Here is a 24,541-nt window from a genome sequence, read left to right on the forward strand (position 1 = left end):
ATTTTGACACTTTCAAACAAGTTCAGGAAATCTACCAGAAACAGAAGGTACACAAACTATAGAATAATCTTTAGATTCTTTCATGGTCCACTCAGGGCGAGTACATTGTTATTCCAGTGTGCATTGAGAGTAAATAATTCTCATTTAACCCACATTCCACATGGACTGGCATATGATCCACTGAGGGCCTCCAAGAGAATCTTTCCCTACACTTTGAATTGACCTTTACGAGTCTTAAGAGCAGGAGGTGACAAGTTAACGGTTCTCAAAAACACCGCGAAAATGAGGAAGCAAATGCTCTCGCGTGTGGTGTTGTGGTCCACAGCAGGACAGTCGCTCTACGGTGACATTTCCCCCACATGCAAAAATCATGCAAAAGGTAAATACTGTGGCGGAGGGATACATAGCACGAAGGCACAGAACATGGCCGTCACCTCCGTCATGTCCTCTCTCGCGGTCAAACCTGCTCTGGCGTTCTTCGCCCTGATTGGCCGAGAGACTCGCAAAACACCTTCCCATTGGCTGCGCCGCGTGTCACTCCCCGGCTAATGTCACTGACGTCGTTCATACACTGGGTTCACTGTATCGCCTGGGTGGACAGTATAGTTACTTTAACATTAAATGGAATAAATTGCCGCGGATTGTCTTAAAAAAAAGACAGCGTTTACTCAGCATAGATCGACACCATTTCGTACCGAAGAAGGAACCGCCATATTAGGAAGAAGGCGGCGGGTCGTTGAGAGGGTTTTTATCAGCAATAATTCAGGGTAAGTGGAGTGATACATTTCCTTTCCTGCGTCTTTTTTTTTTTACCTCCTCGCACAGGAGCCCGTCTGTTTTGGCTATTTAAACATAACACGAGCGAAAACAAACCCCTACGATTGTGATTTGTGTTTTCCTAAGAAGGACTCGTGTTTGTTGTTAAATAACCGCTTCTTGGTTGAAAGTAGTGCGTGCTGCTCCACACACCGAGGGCTATAGAGAAATGGCTGTCGCTCGGCTGGAACTAGGGGGAGAAAAAAAAAGAAAAAACGTCAAATGGTTGCGAGCGTGTGGCGTTTGCTTCGCTGGAATTAGAACACACGCTTTTTTTTACTCGCTGTTTTTTTTTCACTTGGAGGCTGTCAAATGTGATCCAGTAAGGGGTACCTGTCTGGCGTCAGCAGGCCTGCTCAGCCCCATCTGTCATCGTGTTTATGGGATGCGGCTCACACTTGCTCAAGATTTATCATGTTGACATGAATAAAAAAACAACAACATATACGTGGTTGAATCGTGTTCTTCCATGAAGTAGAATGAGCTTTAGGTATTTATTGTCAGATTGTTTTCCCCCTCTAGAGTGTGAAGTGACCCAGTAAGAACTTGGTTATGATTTCATGAAGAATCTGGAGACCAAAATGGATTAATATCAGCAGCACCCCCCCCTTCCATGTATTCAATCCTCTGTAATGGATCCGTGTGAATGCATGTGTGCCCGCCTGTGCGCGGAGAAAGGAAAAAAGCAGCCGTGGTTCAGGATGGTGTGCCATCTGAAAGCTGCTCGAAGTAGGCCAGTTTCACAGAGTGATGCACCATGTGAAACGTCCCTGCAGATCCCATCATCTGCAGGTAGTACGGCATCAGTGAACGGGAACAAAGATGGCACGTTCTACGGACCGGCTCTTCACCTCTTCTTGCGTTTGGTTCCATTCGTGGCTTGACAGCTTTGATAGTTAATGGTGACCTTTCTCAGGGATTCAAGATTGTACTGCTGTTTTATGTGGAAACATTTCCTTTAGTACCTTTCGTACCTAAAGTTCTTTAGGCAAACACTTGCTTTGATACTTTGATTTTCTTTCTTTAATGTAATCAAAAAAATGTATTGCCAGTGTTGTAAATACAACATAGGGATGTTCTGTGGTGTCAGTACAGAATAAAATGATGAAATAAAGTAACACACAAAATAGTCAATAGAGAAACGGAACCAAGCATCAAGGCAGCTGTTCTGCGGCGCCAATAGTTTGGTCTTTGGTCCGGGCCAATTGATTTATTAAACCCCAACTGTAGGTGCAATGCAGGCTCACTTTTTGAGCCAAGAATATGATAGTAGTTTCCTAATGATCTCTGGTATTGTGTTCCATACCCTCGGAAAACTGTACTTTTGTCATCTGTTTGTTACGCACCAACAATAACATAATTATTATTTATTAATAACTCTGTACACACATTTTAAACATGATACAAACAGTATTGACAGTTGGAGAGAGCATCGTCTTCCTTCACTGACTTTTCTACTTTATTCCATGTTTATTTGAAAGCCAAATGTATTGCGAGCATTAATAATAATAATCCAACAATATAAGGAAATATCCAATGCTTCTAAAGCATGTATGACCATCTAATATTGTGTCTTTTTGTAACTTTTTGTCTTTATATTTGTCTTCCAATCGTTTTAAATATACTGTAATTCAAGATGGGCTCTATAGTTGTTGTCCCCAATAACGATGGATGGAATGGAAGGATGAATATGTACACAATTTGGTTATACTTGGAGCGTGTTTTTTTTTCCAAAATGGTGACTTATTGTTCCCTCGTTTTCTGATTATTCCCACTTGACCTTACTTCACTGAACATTTGGGTTTCCAAGACTTATCATTTAAAACCATCATTTACAGAAGATCTTGGTACTCATTGATTTATAATTCCTGAAATTTCACTGAAAATCCCCAATTTACGGCTTCCAGTTCTGAACATTCCACTTAAGGATGTGTTTAAAGTATGACAAGGATGTGTTAAAAGTATGACAAGGATGTGTTAAAAGTATGACGTGAGTTCTGGAACAACTGTTTAAAGTTCTGCATCAAAGCTGCTCACACTTTTCAGTGGAGAGTTCCAGCCAACTATCTATAAACGTATATCTAGGAACAACAGAGCTGAGGATGATCAGAAGAATCGGCTTCGATTTTTCTCAGTGTTTTTGAAGGTTGAATAGAACACGTCTCACCTAGCTCAAATTACCAATAAATCCTGCTGCTGATCACACTACAACGAAAGGATGACATAATGGGATTCCTTAAAGATGATTTGCGTCCTTTGGGTACTTTTTTTTTTTGTTCAGAAATGCTGATGAATGTGGGACTCAAGGTTTACTCCAGGGTTGACATGGCAGTCTTGATGTTTTTACGTCTCCCTTGGGACTGAAACTTTTACCTCAGGTGCAGTTTCTTTGGGTTTCATCAGCCAAAAACCGAAATCTGAGAGGTCAACCTACCTAAAAATTCAAAGAACTTGATAGCTCTGGACAGCTTCAAAGATAATATGTAGTTAATAGTATATACATGCCATTTTTATGAATATGTTGTCCATGTGAGGTTTTGCAACACTTTCTAGTATGTTATACATGTAATGTGATGTCACTTGTATTGTACATTAAAACATAATCTGGCTTCATTAATCATATTTCTATTCCCAATTCAAACTTTCTGCAAATATGAGGTGGATGGACTTGCACGTACGTTCATGCGTAAACCTGCTTCAAAGGTTTTTCCAGGTGCCCCGGAGAAGGCGGTGGAAGGACAGAGTGGTAGTATTGTATTTCCACACCGTCCTGGGAATGTCTCATAATGCCACAATCGGAGATGACTAATGCGTCCGGGAAAAGGGATGTCTGGGACTCCCTGCTGAAAATGTTTCCTCAGGATAGCTGGGCAACGGATAAGTGGTTTAAGATGGGATTAGATAATATTAATGCCAGTCTTTATGGATCGACGTCAGGTCAGCGTTATGGATGTTGTGCAGAGGGGCCAGGTGGTCCTGGAAGTTTATCGTTTTGTTTCTCCAAATATTTTGGATCTTTATTATTCATCGTCATTTTCATTTCCATTGAGTTAAAGATAAAGGTACACAGGAAACTGTGAACATATTTTATTGCACATGTTTACTAGACAGTAGTTTAGAAAGCCAAGGAGCTCTAGATGTTTTCAATCAGGGTTTTTACCGTTTCAGCAATTACTTTTTAATACAGTTGTATATTTACTTGCATATTCAGTGTTTTGCCATTAAAACTCGCCAGTAGACGGAAGCTGTAGGTGCCTCGGCATCGAGCGATGCTTATCAGCGTAATGCGAGTCAAGATTGAAGAACGGAGACCCATTTCTCCGTTTTGAGACCGTTTATGGTCAAATTGAGGCCCCGGCCATTTATCTGAGGGCTTTTGGCACATTTCATTGGCTAACGCATAATCCGTTAAAGGTCACTGCCACTAATTACGCTACTCCAAAACAGATGACTGAGCCGAGTGTGATTGCACACTCCTTCATCAGAATTCAAGGGTTGCGTAACCATCGCTTGGATGAATTTACTTTCCAGTGTGGGCAAAAAATCGTAGTGCCGTTGGCTTGAGGCGGTAGCTCCGATTGTTCAAGATGAGAATCCAATTCCCCCCCCCCAATACAGTCATGACAGAGGCCCCCTTTTTTTGGCTCCGTCACTAACTAACGGTAGTTGCCGAAACCGATCCGATCGAATCTTCCGACTCAAGATCGGGGTTCGGTGCGATCGTAAGGCTAGCTTAGCGCTGACCTCATTATGTGGGCATCCAATCAGTGTTGTGGCCTGCACCTAATTGAGCCGTCGGCCCCCGGAGGGGGGACGAGGGAGGGATGGACGTGTCAATTACAGTAATGAGGGGGCACCCATGCAGAGGGCACTCCGGTAGAATAGACAGAAGCCTTTTAGCAAAAAAAACCCTGTCCCAGAGTATAGCTAATCAAAGATAACATTGTTGAGAATCGGGGCTGTCAGCCGGGAACAGGCTTTTGTAATATGGTACTTCAGACATCCTCGATTAGCTTTAACAGAATGTTAAAAAAAGAAAAAAAGAATGTGTGTCTATGGGGATTTCTTTTTTCTTCCGGGATTGACTCAAAAATGTTTCCATTTGCCCCAAATCTAACTTCAGCATTTGTGTTAAACAAGTCATCAATATTAATCTCGAGTGAAGGAAACCATTTCAGTGCTAGAATACGAGGTTTTATTGTTAGATAGATGAATATAATAGATATTGTTTTTTTGGTCAGTAGATGTTTCCTTGATCTTCTTTTCACTTTTTGTGTAAGACTAGCATCGCTGACTCTTATTGCTTCAACAACCCTTAAGTATGATGTTGTGGGTTTTTTTTTCTTTCTTCAAGGCATCACCAAACAACAGCAAAGACGACCTTGTGTCCTGCTGTCTGCTTAGAGTCTTGTGAACACATGGCAGATCTTTCACCCTCATATGTCTTCTAATCCAGGGTTCAACAACTTTAACCACACCTACATCTTTCTGTGCCAATCTTAGTTGTGTATTTGTTAAGAAAACATTATGTGGAGTTGGTTTATATTCCATAAGATCCAGAATTATTATCATTAAATGTGGACTTTCTGAACAGTGAAAGACCAGGGTTCTCTGAGGCGTCACACCAGGGTTAGAAACCCAACAGTTTATAAAACTGATAGCTTCTTTACCGTGGAACTGCGGATGTGATGATGGGTATGAAATTTTGCGTGACTTGGATCATAGATGCTTCTATCTCCCCAGCTTGAATGATAAATTATTCAAGAATGTGGTTTATAATGAATTACTCAACTGTCTAAAGGAGCATATCGCAGCGTTTGAGTTGAGAGATTCCTGATGCGAAGACACAACTGGTATATTGAGGGGTGTCGACCCACTAATCCAAACTGCACCAACTACATTCTTTATGAGGTCAGGAAACAGGTGGGGACAACGAAAAGATCCCTTGTTTGATTTATTGGGTTAAATTGACTCAGATATGTGCTTTTTAAATACAGATATAATGCATTATTCTACCATATAAGGAACGGTCAGGGAATAAACATGACATAGAACTACCCTTTCGTTGATATTGGTTCAAGAATTGCTTACTGCAGCTGTATCCAATAAAGATTCTCAGATGGCCTTTTAAAAATGGATTGTATACAACATGGGCAAAACATTTTTGTCCGAGTGCGTTGGAGCCTGGCCTGTGTCAGCGGTGTATTGTGTTACTCGTGCCGTGGGAAATGACCGAAAGGCATCGCATTCAGAACCGGCGTACTGGCCGGTCATAAGAGTAATGCTCTTGTGTTGCAAAGCTCTTAACTTCTTATCACTTCTGGCGCCATCGTCCGGCAGATGGACTTGACATTCCCCCCATTAGGAGCGTGACTCTGTGCAACCTTTCCTTCACCGTCATCATGGTTGTCTTAATGTGCTGGCGACACGTCAAACATTGTACCCGCCGCCTCTTGCTCAAAGCTCAGCTGGGAATTGCTCCAGCACGACTCCACGCCCCAATCCAGGCATACTCCCCCCCCCCCCCCCTACCCCCCTAACGCCCGATAATGGATGGATGAACACGTTTAAGGAAGCTCTATGTTTGGAGGTTCGGTCAGGAAACGGTTGGCATTGCTATAGAGTTTTATTTATTTCAATCAAATCTGCTCATTCCAGCTCTTGATCTAATATTCCATGAGGCGGCGTGATTGTAAATCAGCCCCGGTATCACTTTAACCTCACGTCTTTGATTTCAGCTATATTTACATGTAAAATGAGCAGTTGTGAGTAACTCAATACCTCTCTGATGAGCAGTTAATTCATGTGTGTCAGCTGTCGTGGGGACTGAATGTGCTGCTCTGTGGACAGTGTCGAGTGGTTTCTGCCCGGGTCGCCAGGAAGAACAGGTGACCCTGGTATGTCCCGAGAAACCGATGGTGCGTTTTATGGTTAAGGAGTATGATTGTGAATTCAAATGACATTATCTTGCTGGAGCTAAACTTTTACAGGATATATTTCAAGGTCATCTAAGGTCGAACAATATTTGTTTAATGTATGTCGTGTAAAATGTATGTCAGATTAAAAAAACAACACTTTAGCCACTTTGTTGAACACATTCCTGTTATTTATCGGCAATTTTATTGGTAATAGATTTTGGATTAATGCTTGTAATAAATTCTCAAGCAGGTTTTCTCAGTGCTGCGAGGAAATGTGGTTAGAGAAGGGCCCATGTGCATACCTCTGGCATTTTTATTTGTTTTATCAAGCTTGATGAAATTACCACGGAGAGGCGTGGAGACGAATGATCCAGCCCTGTGTTGCCTCCACAGGGATAAATGAATGTGTGGGATGAAGGAGGAATCTTGTTTACAGTGGAAAACTATTAGAAATAATGGCTGTGTTACCGTTTAATATGAACACTTGTGTGTTTCTAGCTCAGACTTCACACGGAGGCTCAAGATGCTCAGATACCTGCTCCCTCTGCCATTTCTGATATTAAACAATGGGTTGTTTATTTTCATCACCAGAATAATGTGTCGTCTAGAAACACTTCAGGAGCAAGTAATCTTCTCATTTATGAGTGGAAGAGGCTCCAGCTTCATCAAATACTTGACTTTTCAGTAATACCTTTTTTGGTCTGTTGTGCCCTGTTATGATTTGTTTTATACACTACTGACTACTGAAACACAAAACTGGTAAAGGGGAAAGCAATGTAGAATACTGTCTGTTGTTAATTAATTCTTATTTATTTGGGGATTTGTGTAAGAAGGACCAGTAAATGTGTGGTATGTTAACTACCAATGTCAGGACAGAAGTCTTGCTAACTTTCTTTTCACTGTAAAGGGTGTGATCTTGTCAAACAACAATATGGTTAGGAAGTTAATGAGAGCCTGTTTTCTTTATTTCCGGGTATATTTCCATTTCTTCCTACAATCCAAACATGATTCACCTAGTTTAGGACTCTATAGTCTATGGAGTATATTTTTACGGACGTGGGTAATGATGGACTGGCAACCGGGTCTTCTTCAATGTCTTTTCCCCAAATTTAAAAGGCTTTAACAATGTTGAAATCTTATTCAAAATGTCATACAATAGATGCGTACAGCTTCAGGACCGGTTTGGAAAACAGAATATTAAGTGCCATCTAAAAAATGCTGACATTTGAAACTCCTACAAAAAATAGGCAATATAAGCCTTCGTGTTCCTCTCACTCCGTCTCTCCAACTCACCCAATTCTATTTTTGTGTCACAACTTATGTTCAATGATGAAGAACATCTAAGTGACTTTTCTGTCTCTCTCTGTGTCTGCAGGAGAGAAGTGACATCCTCCACATCACAGCAGCTGCACGGAAGTTTGTCGCTTACATCTCCGCCGAGCGAACGATGAACTGAGCATCCGACGGGTCTTTAATCGCACACTTCAGCAGCCACTTTTCACCATCGCTGCCTGCCGGAGAAGGAGTCGACCTTGTTGTCTCACCACACCTGGGCAGAGAAATGCGTGTGCTCAAGTGTCCTCGGATGCATCACTGTGTCTGAGAGATTATTTTTTTTTAGGATTGAATAAAAAAAGCCGTGGACCACGCAGAGAGACACATTTCCCTTTTTACTGACTCGATTCTGTGACCGCGGAGAAACATGGGAAGGAAAAAGATTCAGATTCAAAGGATCACTGATGAAAGAAACAAGCAGGTGAGATTCAAGAACCTCTTCTCTAGTGTTTCTGTTGTTCCGTTGAACGTGGTCGATTTATTATATCCGCACCTGACATGACGGCATTCAAACATCAAGTTCAAGTAATGAATCTTGATGTTTTGGAGGTTCACACTGGGCAACTTAACCATTATGACCACCTGAAGTGTTAGGGAATTTTAATACTTGCATAACTTGAGCAGTTGTGGATTTAACCTCGTACACACAATGAAATGATAATGGCAGATCCAAGGCAGGAAAAGGACTTATTGGTGCTTGTTTTCATGTAGGCATTTGTGACCTAAATGCTAAATGCCAGTCCTGGTGACCAGGTGTCATGAATAATGGAACAATGTGTTGTGTATGGACAAGAAATCAGTTTTTTTTCTGCTTTACCTCATTTAACAGTGGTTCATCAAGCCACAAAGTAATTGAAAACTTAAATAAAATGACTTTAATATTATCTGTAAACAAATTAAATGATCAAATAAATATTTTTCTTGCTACCGTTGTTTTTTAAAATGGTGTTCATTTTATGATGAGCAAATATTCTACCAACTATACTGGAATGTCACTGTTTTTGAGTGACAGGACCACATTATGTCAGGTGGTTTTGCAAACTCTTGAGGCACAAGAGCAGCGTTAGCCTATCTTAACACCTAAGCTAAACCAGATGGCAAAGCTCTTAATCTACCGGTTGGTTTCAGTTCTTACCTACAACTGTCATGAGCAGAGGAACAGTGACCAGTTGTTTTAAATGAATGCTCTTGTGAAGGGCCAAAATAAAAGATGGAGAACAAGAGCTCTATTATGATAAGATCCTTAATATAGGATATTACGTAAGAATATTACAAAATTTAAATATGCTATGATTTTATAGAAATTAGCTGAATCAACCCATTCTTGTGATTAAATGTAATGTATATAAAGAGTTGTATGTTGTGATTGTAGACCTCCCAAGTGTAGGTCTACAATGGAGCGGTTAACAGTCCATAACCATGAAGTGATGGCGGCTAAAATAGACCCCTCAGATCAGTCTGGCTGGAATGAATGTGACTCAAGGGAAGACGACCTCACAGCAGTACGATGGTCGGAAACAGCTTTGGATAAGAGAATTGTTGGATGAATATTACGCTCCTTTTTTGGCTTCAACAGTGTCTTCCTGAACTTCCAACCATCTTCTCTTCCTAAAATGTTTAAAGTACAAAGGGATAAATGTAGAAATGAGTTGATATCTCTTTCAAAGAGTCTAATGATTACTATCTTGATGAACATTTGTCTTCACTGAGGACGAACAAAACAGAGGAGGATTTATTCTAGAAATGTCTCGTCGGTGAATTTCTCGTTCCACCATGAGTTTGCAGCATCAGACTGCCACCCACCTCCCGGCAGAGATGTGTTGAATAGGGGTTGCGACAGGTCTGCTGATCAAAGAGGTTGTCTTCCTGCCGAACAAATTCAGTGGAGGCTTCATCACGACGTAGGACGAGCGCGGCGACGAGCATCTGTTCCTCTGATTGTTTTCCTCACCGTCTCTTGCTTCGAATTACCATCAAGTGCGTCTTTCCCCAGGTGACGTTCACGAAGCGAAAGTTCGGCTTGATGAAGAAAGCCTACGAGCTGAGTGTGCTGTGCGACTGCGAGATCGCTCTCATTATCTTCAACCACGCCAACAAGCTGTTCCAGTATGCCAGCACTGACATGGACAAGGTGCTGCTCAAATACACCGAGTACAACGAGCCCCACGAGAGCCGGACTAACGCCGACATCATCGAGGTGAGTCCAGCGCTCCTGAAGCGTGTGGGAAACTGATATGGTTATCATCAAAATGGAATGACTTTACCAAAACAAAAGCTATCTCGGACCATTAGCAAGATAAGATAGTTAAATGATACATAAATAACAAAGCGGCCTTCGACCAAAGACGTTCTGAGATTTCCATACTGACTCAAGTAATGGAAACATCATGTCTGTTCTACACAATAGCTGTTTGTGGTCAATATTTTTAATTTATGGTTCACTTCAACAGCATCACATGACAGAAATGAAATTATTATTCTTTTTAGTTTCCCATCAGGAGAATGGATATTGAGGAATCTGTTATCTGTGCTGAATCAAAACCTTTGAAATGTTAAACCAGCAATTTGAATTTATTTTGATTGTATTGTTTAATGAGTTGATTTCATCACAAAATATCTATTTGTGTAAGAAAAGTGTTAAAAGAAGTGATGTTGGATAGGTTTGACTTTTATATGCCAACCCACAATGTTCTTTAAACAGTTTATCTGTACCGATAAATAGACCTGGATCTTTATTTGTTGTTCTGTAGACGGATTCTTTAATTAAATTTATTAGAAATCCTCAGTGCCATTTCACCGCTGTGGCTGCCCTTGTTGACTTCCTCCTTTCACTCCAAACACAGACTTTGAGAAAGAAAGGCTTCAATGGTTGTGACAGTCCGGAGCCGGACGGTGAAGACTCCATCGATCAAAGTCCCCTTAATGATGACAAGTACCGCAAGACCACAGAGGACCTGGACGTTCTCTTCAAACGATATGGAGTAAGTCGGATCTTCATTTCCTTTCTTACCTACTCTTGTCAATTTGTCAGATCGAACATATTTTCTATTCAACGTCTCATCCCTGTGGTAGAATAAATCATTCAAAAAAAACGGTGCAGACTGGTGTGTTAGCAGGTAATTGAATTTTCACTTCCTGTTTTGCAGCAGACGGCAGCTCCGCCCCAGACCTTCTCCATGCCCGTCACCGTCCAGGCGTCCAATCCAAGCACATTGCAATTTAGTAACCCTGGCAACGCAATGGTAACTACCTCCTACGTCACATCCTCGTCGCTCACGGACTCCCACCTCCTGTCGCCGCAGCAACCGGCTCTTCAGAGAAATGCAGTGTCTCCCGGGTTGCCACAGCGACCAGCCAGCGCAGGTGAGCGAAGCGCAAGCCTGCTGTTTCTGGAGATATAATACAATACTTTGAAACATCAATGATCCCATTAACTTAACTTGAGCGCTAACGCCAATAGAGCTCTGTCCCCCTTTGTTTGCTTGCAGGAGAGAAAATGTGCTTTTTCCACAGATTAAAACCATTTAAAACATACATTTTCTCCGAAAATATCAAAAGGATACACTAAACTGATGAAAAATATCTATTATAAAATATGATTATCTGTGATGTCACCTAAAGAAACTGTGTCTATGTGTAAGAACATGTCATTTAAAAAATAAATTCATAATTTTCTCATCTTCATACACGTGTCACTGACTGACACTTTGTTCGGTGATGGATGGCATCAGATATGTGATCTCAATTTGTGGCTTCCTCCCTACGTTATAACAAAATGCTTGGTCATTCTCATGTATCTTGTTATCTTATCATTTAACCAGTCAAATGTTCTTCTTTTTTACCCCACATTTAAAACGTAACTATTGGTAAACAACCAGAAATCCATACGTGATTAAAAAAGTGCATCGTGTCTTCCAGGTGCTCTTCTCGGAGGTGACCTGAATAACTCAAATGGTGGATGTCCAAGTCCAGTTCGTGAGTATTTTTTGATTCATTTCCCATTGACTAAAGTGGTACTTGATAAATGGTGAAGACGCTCCTCTTCTCTCACCTGAGCTACTTCATTTTGCTGGAATTAAACTACATTAAAGATTTAGATAAAAGGATATTAAAAGGTTAATAATAAGAAATTATACGATAGATATTTAGATCCATTCAAGTGTTAACAGGCAATAGTAAAAATAATTAAAAAAAACACAACAGATTCAAGTTCTGAACAGAGTCCATACAAGTGGATAACATTTATTCTAAAAGCCTTCTTTAACTAATCTAAACTCCAGAACCCAGAGTTTTTAGCTCTGCACCCATTCATCAGTAATAAAAGAAAACATGGAAACCAAATATAGTCAATACTTGGTGAAACCAGGGAAAAACGATGTTATGACTTCACGTAAAAACAAAAATGATGTAATAATAATAGTTAAAAAATATTTATAGATTACCTAATCAACTGTCAATTAGAAGATTTGATTCAGCCGAAAGAGAAATCTAGTTAACTTTACTTATAACTATCATAACCATCGATCAATGAAACTTAAGTTCATTAATGAAGTTTTTCACACCTTTTAAAATAAAAATGCTTCCCTTCTAAACAACACTAAATAAACAAAAAAAGATGGTGGCGAAAAGAAGAATCAATGACAAAACAAACGACAAAAAAAGATAAAGTTAGTGGTTCTAATAGTATTCAGGTCCGAGTCACACAAGTCGCACTTGTACCAGTGAGTCAGACGCACACGCCGCTGAAGGTGTTGCAATATGTAAATGAGTAGGTTTACACATCGGAGTGAATTTGATGTTTAATTCCTGTGTTGTATCCGTGATTCATTATTTGTTGAAAGTGATGGTAAACGGATGTTTTGTTATAACAAGTATTTGGAATTTCAAAAAAAAAAACTCTCTTTCTTCCCCTGCTCATTTTTTCATGTGTCCTTTTTTTTTTGTTTTGTTTTATTATTCCTGTCTTTCTCTTGCGCAGCTAATGGATACACCAGTGCACGGGCCTCGCCAGGTCTCCTCACAGTTTCCAACGGCAACAGTCTGGGGAAAGTAGTTCCGGCCAAGTCTCCACCCCCACCTCCCAGCCCCCAGATGGTCAACAGCCGCAAGCCAGACCTCCGAGTCATCACCTCACAGGGCGGGAAGAGCCTCGTGCAGATGGTGAGCTTAACCAGGCCGAGCTCGCACTCGCTAGTTGGTGGTGTGCGCTTACATGAAAGTACACTGATAACATTTCCCCGTGGCAACTGTGGGTCGCCGACTTGAACTCTTGAGTTGAACAGGAAGCTCCGGTCTGGACCGGTTCCAATAAAACGACTGCGGAATCGGTCACTTTAGCAGCATGTTTACGGGATAAAGCAGCGTTATGAAATGTATTCAAGGGTCAGATCCTGTTTAGGTAAATATTTGTATTGTCAGGCCCCCATAGACTTGAATACTACTCCAATGAACCGCTTGAAAATGGCCGATTCCTTTAACCCGCGACATTTCCGACTGTTAATGTTGATAAACGAGTTTAACTTTTTGGGATTTAAACACGCATGGTTGCCCTTGACAATCTGATCGTGGAATGATTTGGAGTTACGACTTTCTCTTACAGACAGAGGCTGAGCTGGAATTGGTAAACGAGGTGAATGTCCCCCCATCGTTCACTGGCATGAGTCTAGGATAACCACATGTTATTAGCATGATCACAACAGAGTCATTGTGTTTATAAGTTTTGACTTCACGACTGGGATGCTGTTGAGTTTGTGGATCCCGCCTGAACTGCATGTTGAACCAGGAGTCATGGTTGTGTTTGTCCTTCGGTTTCGCAGACTCGGAACAACCGTAAATTCTTTTCTTTTTTTTTACCGATGTGACACACACACCCTGCACGAGGCGGGTCGTGACCAGCATGATCCCAGACGCCACACTGACTCCCATTTTCACCTCAGATTTCTTTCATCATTACATTGAAGGCATTTTACACTTCAGTGGCACCGCACACAAACACAAATATCACCACAGACCGTGAAGAATTTAGATCCGATTGAAAGATAAAGATATTATCAAGCTAAGAAACGGTGTGAAGGAATATGCTAACCTAACTGGTTGGACTGTAACAACAGTACTGACAACCTGCATTAAGAAATGTTGCACTAATTCTGGCTGTTTAACAACCTCTTTAATGAAATACCATTTTTAAAAAGAAAGCTACCTACAGAACTTTCAAAATAAGAGTAAATTAGCTTCATTAGCTCACCCACTAACTACAGAAGTAGTTAAGACAATGGTAACACTATCTCTTAAAAGAATGTTCACTGGCAAAAAAAAAACATTTAGTCACTACAGTTGCATGGGTTAAGGGTTAAAATGTTTGCTGTGTTTTATCAAGTTAAGTTTTTGTGAATTCTTAACAGAGCTGTGTGTGTGAGCAGCAGCGGTGAGAAGCCATACAAATGAATGTTTGCTATTGAAACCTTCAGCTGTTAAAATTAACGACAGAATATTTCCACTTTTTAGTGAAAACTTTTCTAAACAATCTTGAACATTTCATGAAATAAATCACTACTGAAAAGCTAACAAAAATGACCAAAAAAAAATCTTTTGGCACCACTTTCCGAAATGGCACCTTTTTCTCTCACTGCCACAATAAAGGTAGCAAGAGTTTCTTAACTCTCGCTCCCTTCCTGCCCCCCCCCCCTCCTCTTCGCAATTCCAAACATAGTTGACAGGCAAGAATCTCATTTTCCAGAGGACAGTGATTCATTTCCAGTCCTCTCACCCCGTCACCGAACTCACCTCGTCACACACGAAGGTAATTGAATCCGCTCGCTCAGCTGCTGTAATTCCACCGTCGCCACTGACAGGAAACATCCTGCACCCATGTTCGCGTACATCCTCACCAGTAGAGGTGCCCTGAACATTGAATATGTTTGTCCAATAAAAATGGTATTTTAAGTTAAGTAATGATGGTGACTGACGATGACAGACGCTCAAATATCTGGGATCCTAGATTTACGTTTTAACTTAATGGTCACAGGTCCTAAAATATAACGGATATTTTGACTGAAGTTTCACTAAATCAAATCCAACATCAAAATCACAGCTGTCATGATGACGAAGCGTGACCGTGAGTGAACACTAGGCTCTAGCATGGGTGACCGCTTTTCAAAAGTAAATGAAAAGGTCAAATCCTCCTTTCACTGGAAAGTACAAAAAGAGAAACGTGTAGAAATAGGGCATATATTTTTGCTTCCTCAATTCATCCCCTCCTATTTCTACTTCTGGATGATGTATAGCTTAGTAAACAACCCTAAGTTTGTGTGTTTTAAAGCACATGTTGTTCAGGTAAAGTGAATAAGAAAAGCAGAAGAATGCAAAGGTTTTCAAAATGATCAAGAGGAAAACAGTGTTCTATTATAATATCTCTTATAAAATATAATGATCTCCACTAGTCTCTGAGCCCAGGATGGCTTTAAACTCACTAACTGCTAATTATATTCTCTTCTCATTGCATTAGTGTCAGCCTTGCAGAGGTGAGACTTGAAGTGAGATATTTTTCTTTACACATCCGACCCTCTGGCTTCTGCTCACCTTGAGCGACATTGATGGAGGTCGGCTTGGACGTCCGTGTCGGAGAATCATCCGTTTTAATATCGACGTGATTCAGATTTCAGTCGCTTATTTTCCCCGTCGATCAGCCAGTTGCAGGTGTTACTGAGCATCTAGATCGTTTTGATTTCCTAGGGGTCCGTATTATGAACTGAAACTGTTCTGTGGGGCCAAATGAAGCAATTAAAACCAACAAATAACAAATGATGTTATGTCATCACATTTGAACATTGTCCAACTTTTTTTAAAATTGTTTTATTTGTATATACGTTTTATTAAAGTATACATTTAAAAAAGCTATAGACAAATATATAAACATTATTAAATGGGGTGGAAGGTACTCAAGGTAAAAAAAAGATGTTAGATTCTTAATTGAACTAGTTATAATTATTTATCACTGTTAAATATTTTTTCAGTGGCATTTTTACATGATCTGCTTAATAACGAATATAAATAAAAATAATGAAGACAAAGGGCTGCATGTGACTCTTTGGTCACAACTCGATTAAAAAAAACAAAACAACTTCCTGGTTTTACTTCCGACATAGAAAATGTGTCAAATGGCAAATTAAGAGTATGAGTCACTAGTAGGGCCTCTCCATCACTCGAGGATCGCATGTACTGCCTTTAATGAAATGAACATCCGTGACCTGCAGAATGAGTTTTTATTGATGATGTCATCACCTACATCCTGGCAGTAAATCCACTGATTTACTCTGCATCATCATCATCATCATCACACGAGCACACGTTCATCCAAGCATGGGATTGTTGAGCAGCTGCATCTTGTCTCTCGACTCCAGTCGATCATTAGAACCCGTCTCTCTCTCCCGTAGAACGCCCAGCGACTGGCAGTCGGAGCTCAGATGGCGCAGACCCTGACCACGCCGGTGGTCTCGGTGGCCACCCCCAGCCTGCTCGCTCAAGGGCTGCCGTTCTCCGCCATGCCCACGGCCTACAACCCAGGTGAGCCCTCGAGGTCGTCCGCGCTCCTCTCGGGAGATTTTCTTAACCTGCGACGTTTTGACTGCAGAGTTCCATCTGACGAGCGCCGACATCACCGCTCTTCATGCTCTGGCGTCACCTGGTGGCCTGCTGCCAACCAGCGTGTCGACATGGCAACAGCAGCAGGTCGTATCCCAGCAACCGCAGCAGCAAACACAACAGCAGCAGCAGCAGCAGCAGCAAGTGAACCTGGCCTCGCTCAGCAACTTGGTGTAAGTTTTCCTCTCTACGAGAACCGGTTCCCACCGTTTGAACTACGAACCCACGTTCACCTCGGCCTCGTCATGACGGGAACCCTAACATCGCACGATCACCTCGACTCGGTTACAACCACAGTGACGCTCACATCGTGTCACGACTTTTTGCTCGGAACTCTTGTTGTTATCAGTGTTGAATGTTGTTGACTTACATCTGACACTGGGCGTATATAAATACTTTCTTAACTGTGATACTGAAAAGTATGCTTTTGAACTGAAAATCATTTTAATTGACTTTGCTGTTCCTAAGATGAGAAATGAGTAAAACGACTAGTGCACACTATTGTTTAGAAGAAAAAGAATTAACAAAAATATAGTAAATAAAACTTGGTGTCAGTTTATATATGAATCAATTATTAACACTTTAGAAGTCCTTATCAGAGTAAAAACAATAGAAATGATATTTAATAGGATTTTAACTCATTAAATGAATGGTTTTTGATGTCTGACTTCAAAAATTTCACTTAAATTTCAATTAAATTCACATCTTTGAAAAAGGTTATTTCATAAAGACATTTTAAACCAGTTGTAATGTGAGGAATTCATCATTTATTGGGCGGAGACTTCAGCCAGGCTGCTCATATTCAGCCACATACGTTTTTTTTTCGACTGTAAAATAATACTGTTTTTATATCGTCTTTGTAATTAAAACCCATATTAGTATTTGAAATATAGTCGATGCCAATTATTTGATCAGACATCAGGTGGCAGTAGAGTTCTAGAACCCACACGTCATATAACCTCCTTGGCAGGGGTAGAAACGGTAGATTAGAAGAATCATGTCTGCTTTTAACTGACTGGATTAGAAACATAGTTTAGCAGAACTAGCTCCACAGTAGCAGAACCTACACGTGAAGTTTCAAGACAAAAGTAACTTGTTAATGATGATCAATTATTTCAGAGGTCAATCAGTCTCTTGGAAGGTTTTGAACCTCTTTAACAAGGAGGTTAAGATGCTGGTGGTGATATAACTACACACCAGAGGCACTTCAGTATTAAGTCCTGCAGCTCCATACTAGGGTCACCCTGCTGTGTCATTGTGTAGAACACTCATGGTCACGATAAGTCTTTTTGAAGACGCATAATATCCCCTTCTGCGTTATAACGTCCTTAAACCTGCAGTACATCTGTAATTAAATTGATCAGAAATCATGTAATTCTAAGATTATTTTTTAGTTAAATGCTATTAATATTTGACTCATTGCTGCTGAACCTTTTAACTTAATTTTGATCATATTTTCAAATAAGTTGGTCCTCAAGATCACATTTTGACTTCCTGTTACTGTAATCCCTGTTATATTGAAATGAAACAAATAAAGTCTGATTGTGACGACTGGTGCCAAACGCAGCTCTTGAACTCATGTATGCAGTACAGCTGTCGCACGTCTGACCTCAGACCCTCGTATGGGTCACATGACTTTCGGAACTTGAGCTCCGGGAAGCAAATGCGTACAGGGATAGAACTTCCACAAGAATGCCGGGCATGCATGTAACTTCATCTACTGGAAGTGAAACTTGCATACATGTGTTCGTCAGGGTCGCTGACGTGAAATCTTTAGTCGTTATTTTCACGTCAAAAAGCGTTCGCTCGGCCACCTCGGAGCACGTGAACAGCTCATGACCGAAGTAAAGCTGCCGTCTGTGTGTTCACGAGTGTTCACGAGTCTACAGAGCTGCCCAGTCCAGCGGCGGGCGCAGCAGATGTTTGAACTGTCTTCTCTCTCGTCCACAGCATGTGGGGTGTGGACAAACAGAGCAGCGAGCTGACTAACCAGGTCACCAGTCTGGCTGCCAACCTGAGGTGAACAGCCACCTGTGTGTCTTTTGTGTCCAATGTCCTCACGCTGTCTGTCGGTGAGGTGGGAGTTTGTGTTTCTAGCACATAGCATCAGAGGAGCTCCAGATCACACCGTTTATTTTTAACCAGTCCGACGAGTCGCAGCAGACACACCTGCTGGTTTGTTATTAAGTGTATTATTATTGAATATAACGTTACATGACAGCTCCTGAGTGCTTCGTATCAGATTATTGAAGACGAACACATTTATTAGATGACTTTGAACACATATTATGATTTATCAGCAGAAATGATCATTCTTTCGTCTTTAGCAGAATGTGGTTGGTTTAATAACATTTACATCTGTTTATAGCAAATTAATACTTAAATTAAAATGGTAAACTTGAATTGATAGGATAAATACATTTGTTGACACTTAAAAAAGAGGATTCTTTTGACCGGAGATGATTCTGATTAGATCTAAATAATAATATTGTTTTGTCTTTATATTGTATGTTAAATAAGGGTTCCCAAACTTCACCATGCCAAGACCCCCCCCCCCCCTCGCCCCCCCGAACCAATTAGCCTATGTCCTGGGAACCCCCTTTGTAAAAAAAATAATACCTCAAAATATTTATTGAAACATCAACTTTTAGTATTTCCTTACTTTTGTTCACGTTTGGATATTTATAACTTGTAAAGCATAGACAATTATTACCAATTATTTTATTATTATTTTCTGGCCAAATGTTTCAAAATCATTTTATATTATATTTAATTATATTCAATTCTGTTCTTACTTAATTACTTATTTCCTTTACTCCACCGTCTTAAGGCCCACCTAGCGCCCCCTCTGGGTTCACGTTTGTCAGTGGGTGAAGAGTCCTACCACTATAAATATAAATTACTTACTTACTATTTATACTCGGATTAAACAGGAAAACTACAGATCATTTTTTTGAATTTCTTCTACTTCCATGATACATTTCTCTGTAATATGGTTCCCTTAGTCTGTTAGAGCTTTTATGAATGTGGTCATAATCCACCTCCGGCTGACCTTGACCTTATTGACTTAACTCCACTCGACCTTCAGACAGTTGGGGCCTCTTTTAAAGATGCTCGTCAAACTCTTTAGGCCTCTGATGTTATTAAATACGGTTCAAGACTCACTGTCTTAATACTGTAAAAGTCCCATAATGCAACGCTACAGTCGAAGCTAATGAGAGTCAACGTTTTAATCCACATGTGTCTTCTTAGTTTAATAAGATTCTGCAGATGTTTAATTGAGAGTTTCACACTTTTTCAATACACTTGGTCCGAGCAGATCTGAAGATTAAAAGCGTTTAAATAACCAGATTTCAAATAAACACCATTAGCCGTTTATCTCATCAATACTTTCACTCCTGATGTTATTTTCTGCTCCATCACTTCAACTGGACGTGTGGAGCTGCTTGTGTTAACCGGTCGTTGACATTATTGCTGCAGAGAAACCTTTAAGCAATAATGGTTCATTTTCACTCTCGCCTCTTTATCCACTTGTTATTGGGCTCCAACGTTTTGTTTTCTCCCCACAGCGTTGGCTCTCCGTCCAACCTGCTCTTGGGTAGAGATGAGTGGTTGGGCCGGTACTGTACCACTTTTCTTTTCTGCTGTGTGTGTGTGTGTGTGTGCTTCTGGCTGGCTCGTGTCCGCACGTCTGCTGCTTCAAAGAGGCCTGGTTCCAGTATTTTGTTTTTGAAATCTGGGATTGTGTCGGTCATTGTCGATGTTGTCCATGAAAGCCATCTCGTCATGACTCATTTCATGCTTCCTGGGCTGCTTCATCCGTGGCGAGGGCTAGACGTCCCTCCTCTTGTGCTTGTGCGACGCCGCATCAAACTCACGACTCTTTTCTCCAACACCTGAAAACACCTGAACGCTAGAGCTGAGGTGTCGGATCATGAGCCCGCCGGTGCTGTGATCACACCAAAGGTTCTTTCGGCTGACTCGGTTCCCGTATCAGAAATCTCACTTCGTGTTGTGAAAACTAGATGAGTTGCCTTCACTCCTGTGCAAGATCTCAATGATGCAGCAAAAAAAACTGATTTTAAAAAGTACTTTTGCTCTATAGTTGTGTTAGAGGATGTGAATAACCAGATGCATGACCAGTTCACCCCAAGAAACACGTGTGTTCTGAGTGGACGGATTAAAGATGCTTTTTAAAACTTTCTACCACTTGTGTTATCTCAGGGTCAAGGTGACCCAAAGGCCCAAAAAACACCTGTTCACCTTGACCGAGAGGCAACCCAAGGGATCCCATCTATCGATATCCATAAAAATGCCAGTGTTTAAGATAAGGAACACAAATGACCTCTGTAAAAAATTAGACCCCGGAAAAAACGGTTAAACTGATGTCTTGGGAATATGATGGGAATGTTAGATAGGAGAACTCTGAGATAATTTGGATCGAGTGAGCCTTCAAAATAAAAATACAATATCAAATCAAAACTTCCTATCACAAGAATTTGGTTTTGGCCAGTGTGTGGTTTCTACCTGTGTTGCTCATGCGTCAGAGTCTGTTCTGGCTCACGCTGGAAACTTGTACGGTGTGTAATAGAACCACAGGAATAATTAACATTCATGTGACTTGGTTATTGTAATAGCCGATGGGTACGCCAGTTTAAAATCGACATAGTGCTTCCCTGGTCAATTCTTTTGGCTGTGAGCAAACAACTCTTGACTCATAGAAGAAGGGCTTTTATCGATTCTCGCTTTTGTGAAGTCGTGTGAAATATACTGTAGGCGCAGGATGTGATCGACACCATGAAGTCATGTCCTGCCTAAGCAACCCAGTGTAGTGTAGGTCTGACTGAAGGGGAAATTAAAGTGATAGTTCACCCAAAATTAAAATGTCTCGGAATTAATACTCACCCTCATGTCGACTAAGGGTTGGGATTATTTTCAGACGAATCTCTTCCTTTTGAGAGTTATGGACAAAAATGTTTCTTTATTTTAATGTAGCGACTGGAGCTCAGTTGTCCTCGTCTTTATGTCCATCTACAAGACACTTAAATAGACTTCTTGTCTGTAACGTCCATATTGTATTGAAGCCTCGACGAGAGTTCACAAGGGTGAACTTTCATTCAACTACAGAGCTCATTGGCAGAGTAATGTACATTCTCAGTGCCTAATCTAGTTTTTATTATGGACGATGATGCACGAAAATGAACTTATAGTTGCGTTAAAGTCCTAAAGTTTCCTAAATGGCTTCAAGTCAGATCGTCCAGACGTTAGCGTGGATGCTTTGCTGCATCTCAGTGGAACTGACGGCACGAGTGTTTCAGGTTCTCAACCACCATACCCTCTTGAGCAGCACAGGTCTGAGCTGCTAGTTTGGTGTGTCCATGTTAGTGGCTTGTTGCTGATGTGCTTTTTTCTTCCGTGGTGTTCCTGTTGTTGGTCCTCGTAAATGGTTTTTCGTCGACGCTTACCTTCTGCCGTCTCTTCTCTCCCCCGCAGACCCGTGGCTCATATCGCGCCCGGCGCCATGCTGACCGTCAACACCAGCTCCAACGTCTGCATCAAGACGGAGCCGGTGTCCCCGGGGCGGGATCGCAGCACCCCCTGCCCGCCGCCGTCCGCCATCACGACCTCCTCCGCCTCAGCCATCCTGACCGGGCCGCCCCAGTTCCCGGGATCCCTGCTGTGCCTGGAGCCGCTGACCGGACGCTCGCCCGTGGACAGCGTGAGCAGCAACGCCAGTTCCTTCGAAGGCAGTGACCGCGACGATGGCGCCGGTGGGGGGGGCGGAGGCGTTGGGGGCGGCGGAGGAGGAGGAACCATCACGTCCGCCGGAGGTGTCGGTACAGCCCGATCTGTTCCGAGCGACTTCAGCGGCTCAGCGGAGCTCCTCAGGTCCACAAACGAACCCGAGCAGGAGGGCGGCAACATCAAGAGGATGAGATTAGACACCTGGGTCACATAGGAGGCCTCGGCGCTCCAGCCTCTCCACCGTTCGGAGATTTGATGACACTTAACCATTCACACACACACACACAGACACACACACACACACACACACCCGCATCTCTGACCCGTCCTTCAACCACATCCGCCTCGCCAACCACGACTCACCCGGCAGACTGCAGAGGCTCATCGTAATAATAAATATTCGAGGATGGCTTCGGCTGCATATTTTTAAAAAGGCTCTTCGGATCGAGGGACTGTAGAATTTTTTTGTGCTGGTCGGCTCTCGGATCCCACTTTGTTTCAGTTAAATTAAGGGTTGTAACCTTCTTTTTTTTTTGGCAATTTTTCGAGAAGCACCTGAGAACTATAATCACTCAGCTGGTCTCCACGTCACCGTCACTCATCCGGCTCCACTACATTGTCCATGGTGTGATTGGTGATCCAGACGTCACGTGACTTGTGTGCTGTCCATCTTCTCCATCACTCATTTTCCAAACTGCACTTTTTGGAATCAACTGGGACAAGAGAGGGACTAAGTGACGAGGGCTGGATCTTTTTTTTTCCGGCGGCTCTCTAGGGGGGAAAGGAGGGGTCGGGCTGTGGGGGGGTCGGGGGGTCAAGGTGCGCGCCAGAGTGCCAATCTTCGACCTTTCTACGTCAAAATTCGATGCCAACGCTGCAGGCATTCGGTGCAGGGACGTCGTCCTCGCGACTGGAGGAGACGACTGTCGATGAGCCTCTCGGACTCGGCCCGTCCTCGGATGGAAATCGTTGCTTCGGTTCTCCAGAGTCTCTCTGATAAGACGTCTGTTTGCACAGATGAGTATGTCACGGGCGCAAGAATCGTCACACACACACACACTTACACACGCACTCACACACACACACACCGGTGTCCAGTGTAGACGTGGAACTTCACTTTAACCACCAGTGGTTTTTCGAGCTTCTACACAAATAACTCCCCTTTATTAAAACCACGGTTTCCTTGTCTTGAAGAACACAATCTGATTTTTAGATGTTTTCTGAAGTCTCTCCCAGTGACAACCTCAGTGTCTACGTCTCTTCTTACGTCAGTGACCACGACTAACAAATTCATATGATCGACAAACTTAATCGTCTTGAACAAGCCGTTTGAAAAAAAAAAAAGAAAATGTGCACCTCAGACATAAATCTTGTCATATTTCCTGGAGATATATACTTGTTATTTCTTCGAAGGTCAATTCAGTAAATCTACAAAGTGGTAGATTTAATCTGAGAATGACTTTAGCTAACGCTGTAAGCAACAAGCTAAGCTAGCAAAAATCGCATCCATCGAGATGTGCTTCCCTTTGTTGAATAAAAACATAATTATTTATTAGTTGTTGGTTAAGACTATCTTACCACCAAAAACGACGAGACCTTGGCTACTGCTAAGGATTTGATTGATGTCCCTTTAAAGAAACGGTGTCTTTGTAATAGAAAATCTAAGTGGTGCGCAGTGGTGTGTAAAACTATAGTGCAGACAAAAAATTGAAATCGTACTTGTATTTCGTAAAACATATCGTAATAGTATCAAGAGGATCGTTAAGAAAAAAAGAAAATTAATTTTCTTGCAAAAAATATTAGCTGGATTTGTTTGTAGTAATACTACAGTCATATTTTTCCGTGGGTACACAACGAGTCTCCTAGCCTGCGAAATGAAATACTGAACTTCCACGCGAGGGTAGCGAAGACTTGTCACTGCTGCGAGACAGACAAATTTTGAAATAATTCCTCCATTGACTCAAAACAAACCAGGGCAAGAATACAAATGGTACGCACCCTTTTTCCCCTGAAGTTTTCTTGCTTCGATGTGTGCAGTTCGACGGCATCAGCAACAGTCCGAGCGGTTAAAGCAAACGGGTCGACTA

General features: G+C 41.7%; 1 protein-coding gene across 6 annotated transcripts; it reads left to right on the plus strand.

Annotated features, from left to right (window-relative positions):
• Positions 1–576: 576 nt before the first annotated feature.
• mef2d (myocyte enhancer factor 2d) lies at positions 577–23,227 on the plus strand. 6 transcript variants are annotated; one of them, XM_087786641.1, is made up of 14 exons: positions 577–767; positions 8,110–8,490; positions 10,063–10,266; positions 10,913–11,050; positions 11,216–11,311; positions 11,372–11,432; positions 11,988–12,044; positions 13,048–13,229; positions 13,669–13,698; positions 16,502–16,631; positions 16,699–16,882; positions 18,660–18,728; positions 20,279–20,329; positions 22,203–23,227. In XM_087786641.1, exons 2-14 carry the CDS (start codon positions 8,437–8,439, stop codon positions 22,666–22,668), a joined length of 1,722 nt encoding a protein of 573 aa, XP_087642767.1. In that variant the 5' UTR covers positions 577–767; positions 8,110–8,436; the 3' UTR covers positions 22,669–23,227. The 6 variants fall into 6 exon arrangements, with proteins under 6 accessions (XP_087642767.1, XP_087642763.1, XP_087642766.1 ...); XM_087786637.1 differs by having other exon boundaries at positions 578–767; positions 11,216–11,432; XM_087786640.1 differs by lacking the exon at positions 20,279–20,329 and having other exon boundaries at positions 579–767; positions 11,216–11,432.
• Positions 23,228–24,541: the final 1,314 nt, after the last annotated feature.

Source organism: Callionymus lyra, chromosome 3 (assembly GCF_982586985.1).
Source record: "Callionymus lyra chromosome 3, fCalLyr1.hap1.1, whole genome shotgun sequence".
In the NCBI taxonomy this organism is placed as follows: domain Eukaryota; kingdom Metazoa; phylum Chordata; class Actinopteri; order Syngnathiformes; family Callionymidae; genus Callionymus; species Callionymus lyra.

Excerpts from the sequence above, each read along its gene's own strand:
- mef2d (XM_087786637.1), top strand. The coding sequence starts at position 8,437 with ATGGGAAGGAAAAAGATTCAGATTCAAAGGATCACTGATGAAAGAAAC. Across the intron at positions 11,433-11,987 it reads ACAGCGACCAGCCAGCGCAG|GTGCTCTTCTCGGAGGTGAC; the intron begins GTGAGCGAAGCG and ends CGTGTCTTCCAG. Across the intron at positions 13,230-13,668 it reads GGAAGAGCCTCGTGCAGATG|ACAGAGGCTGAGCTGGAATT; the intron begins GTGAGCTTAACC and ends TTTCTCTTACAG.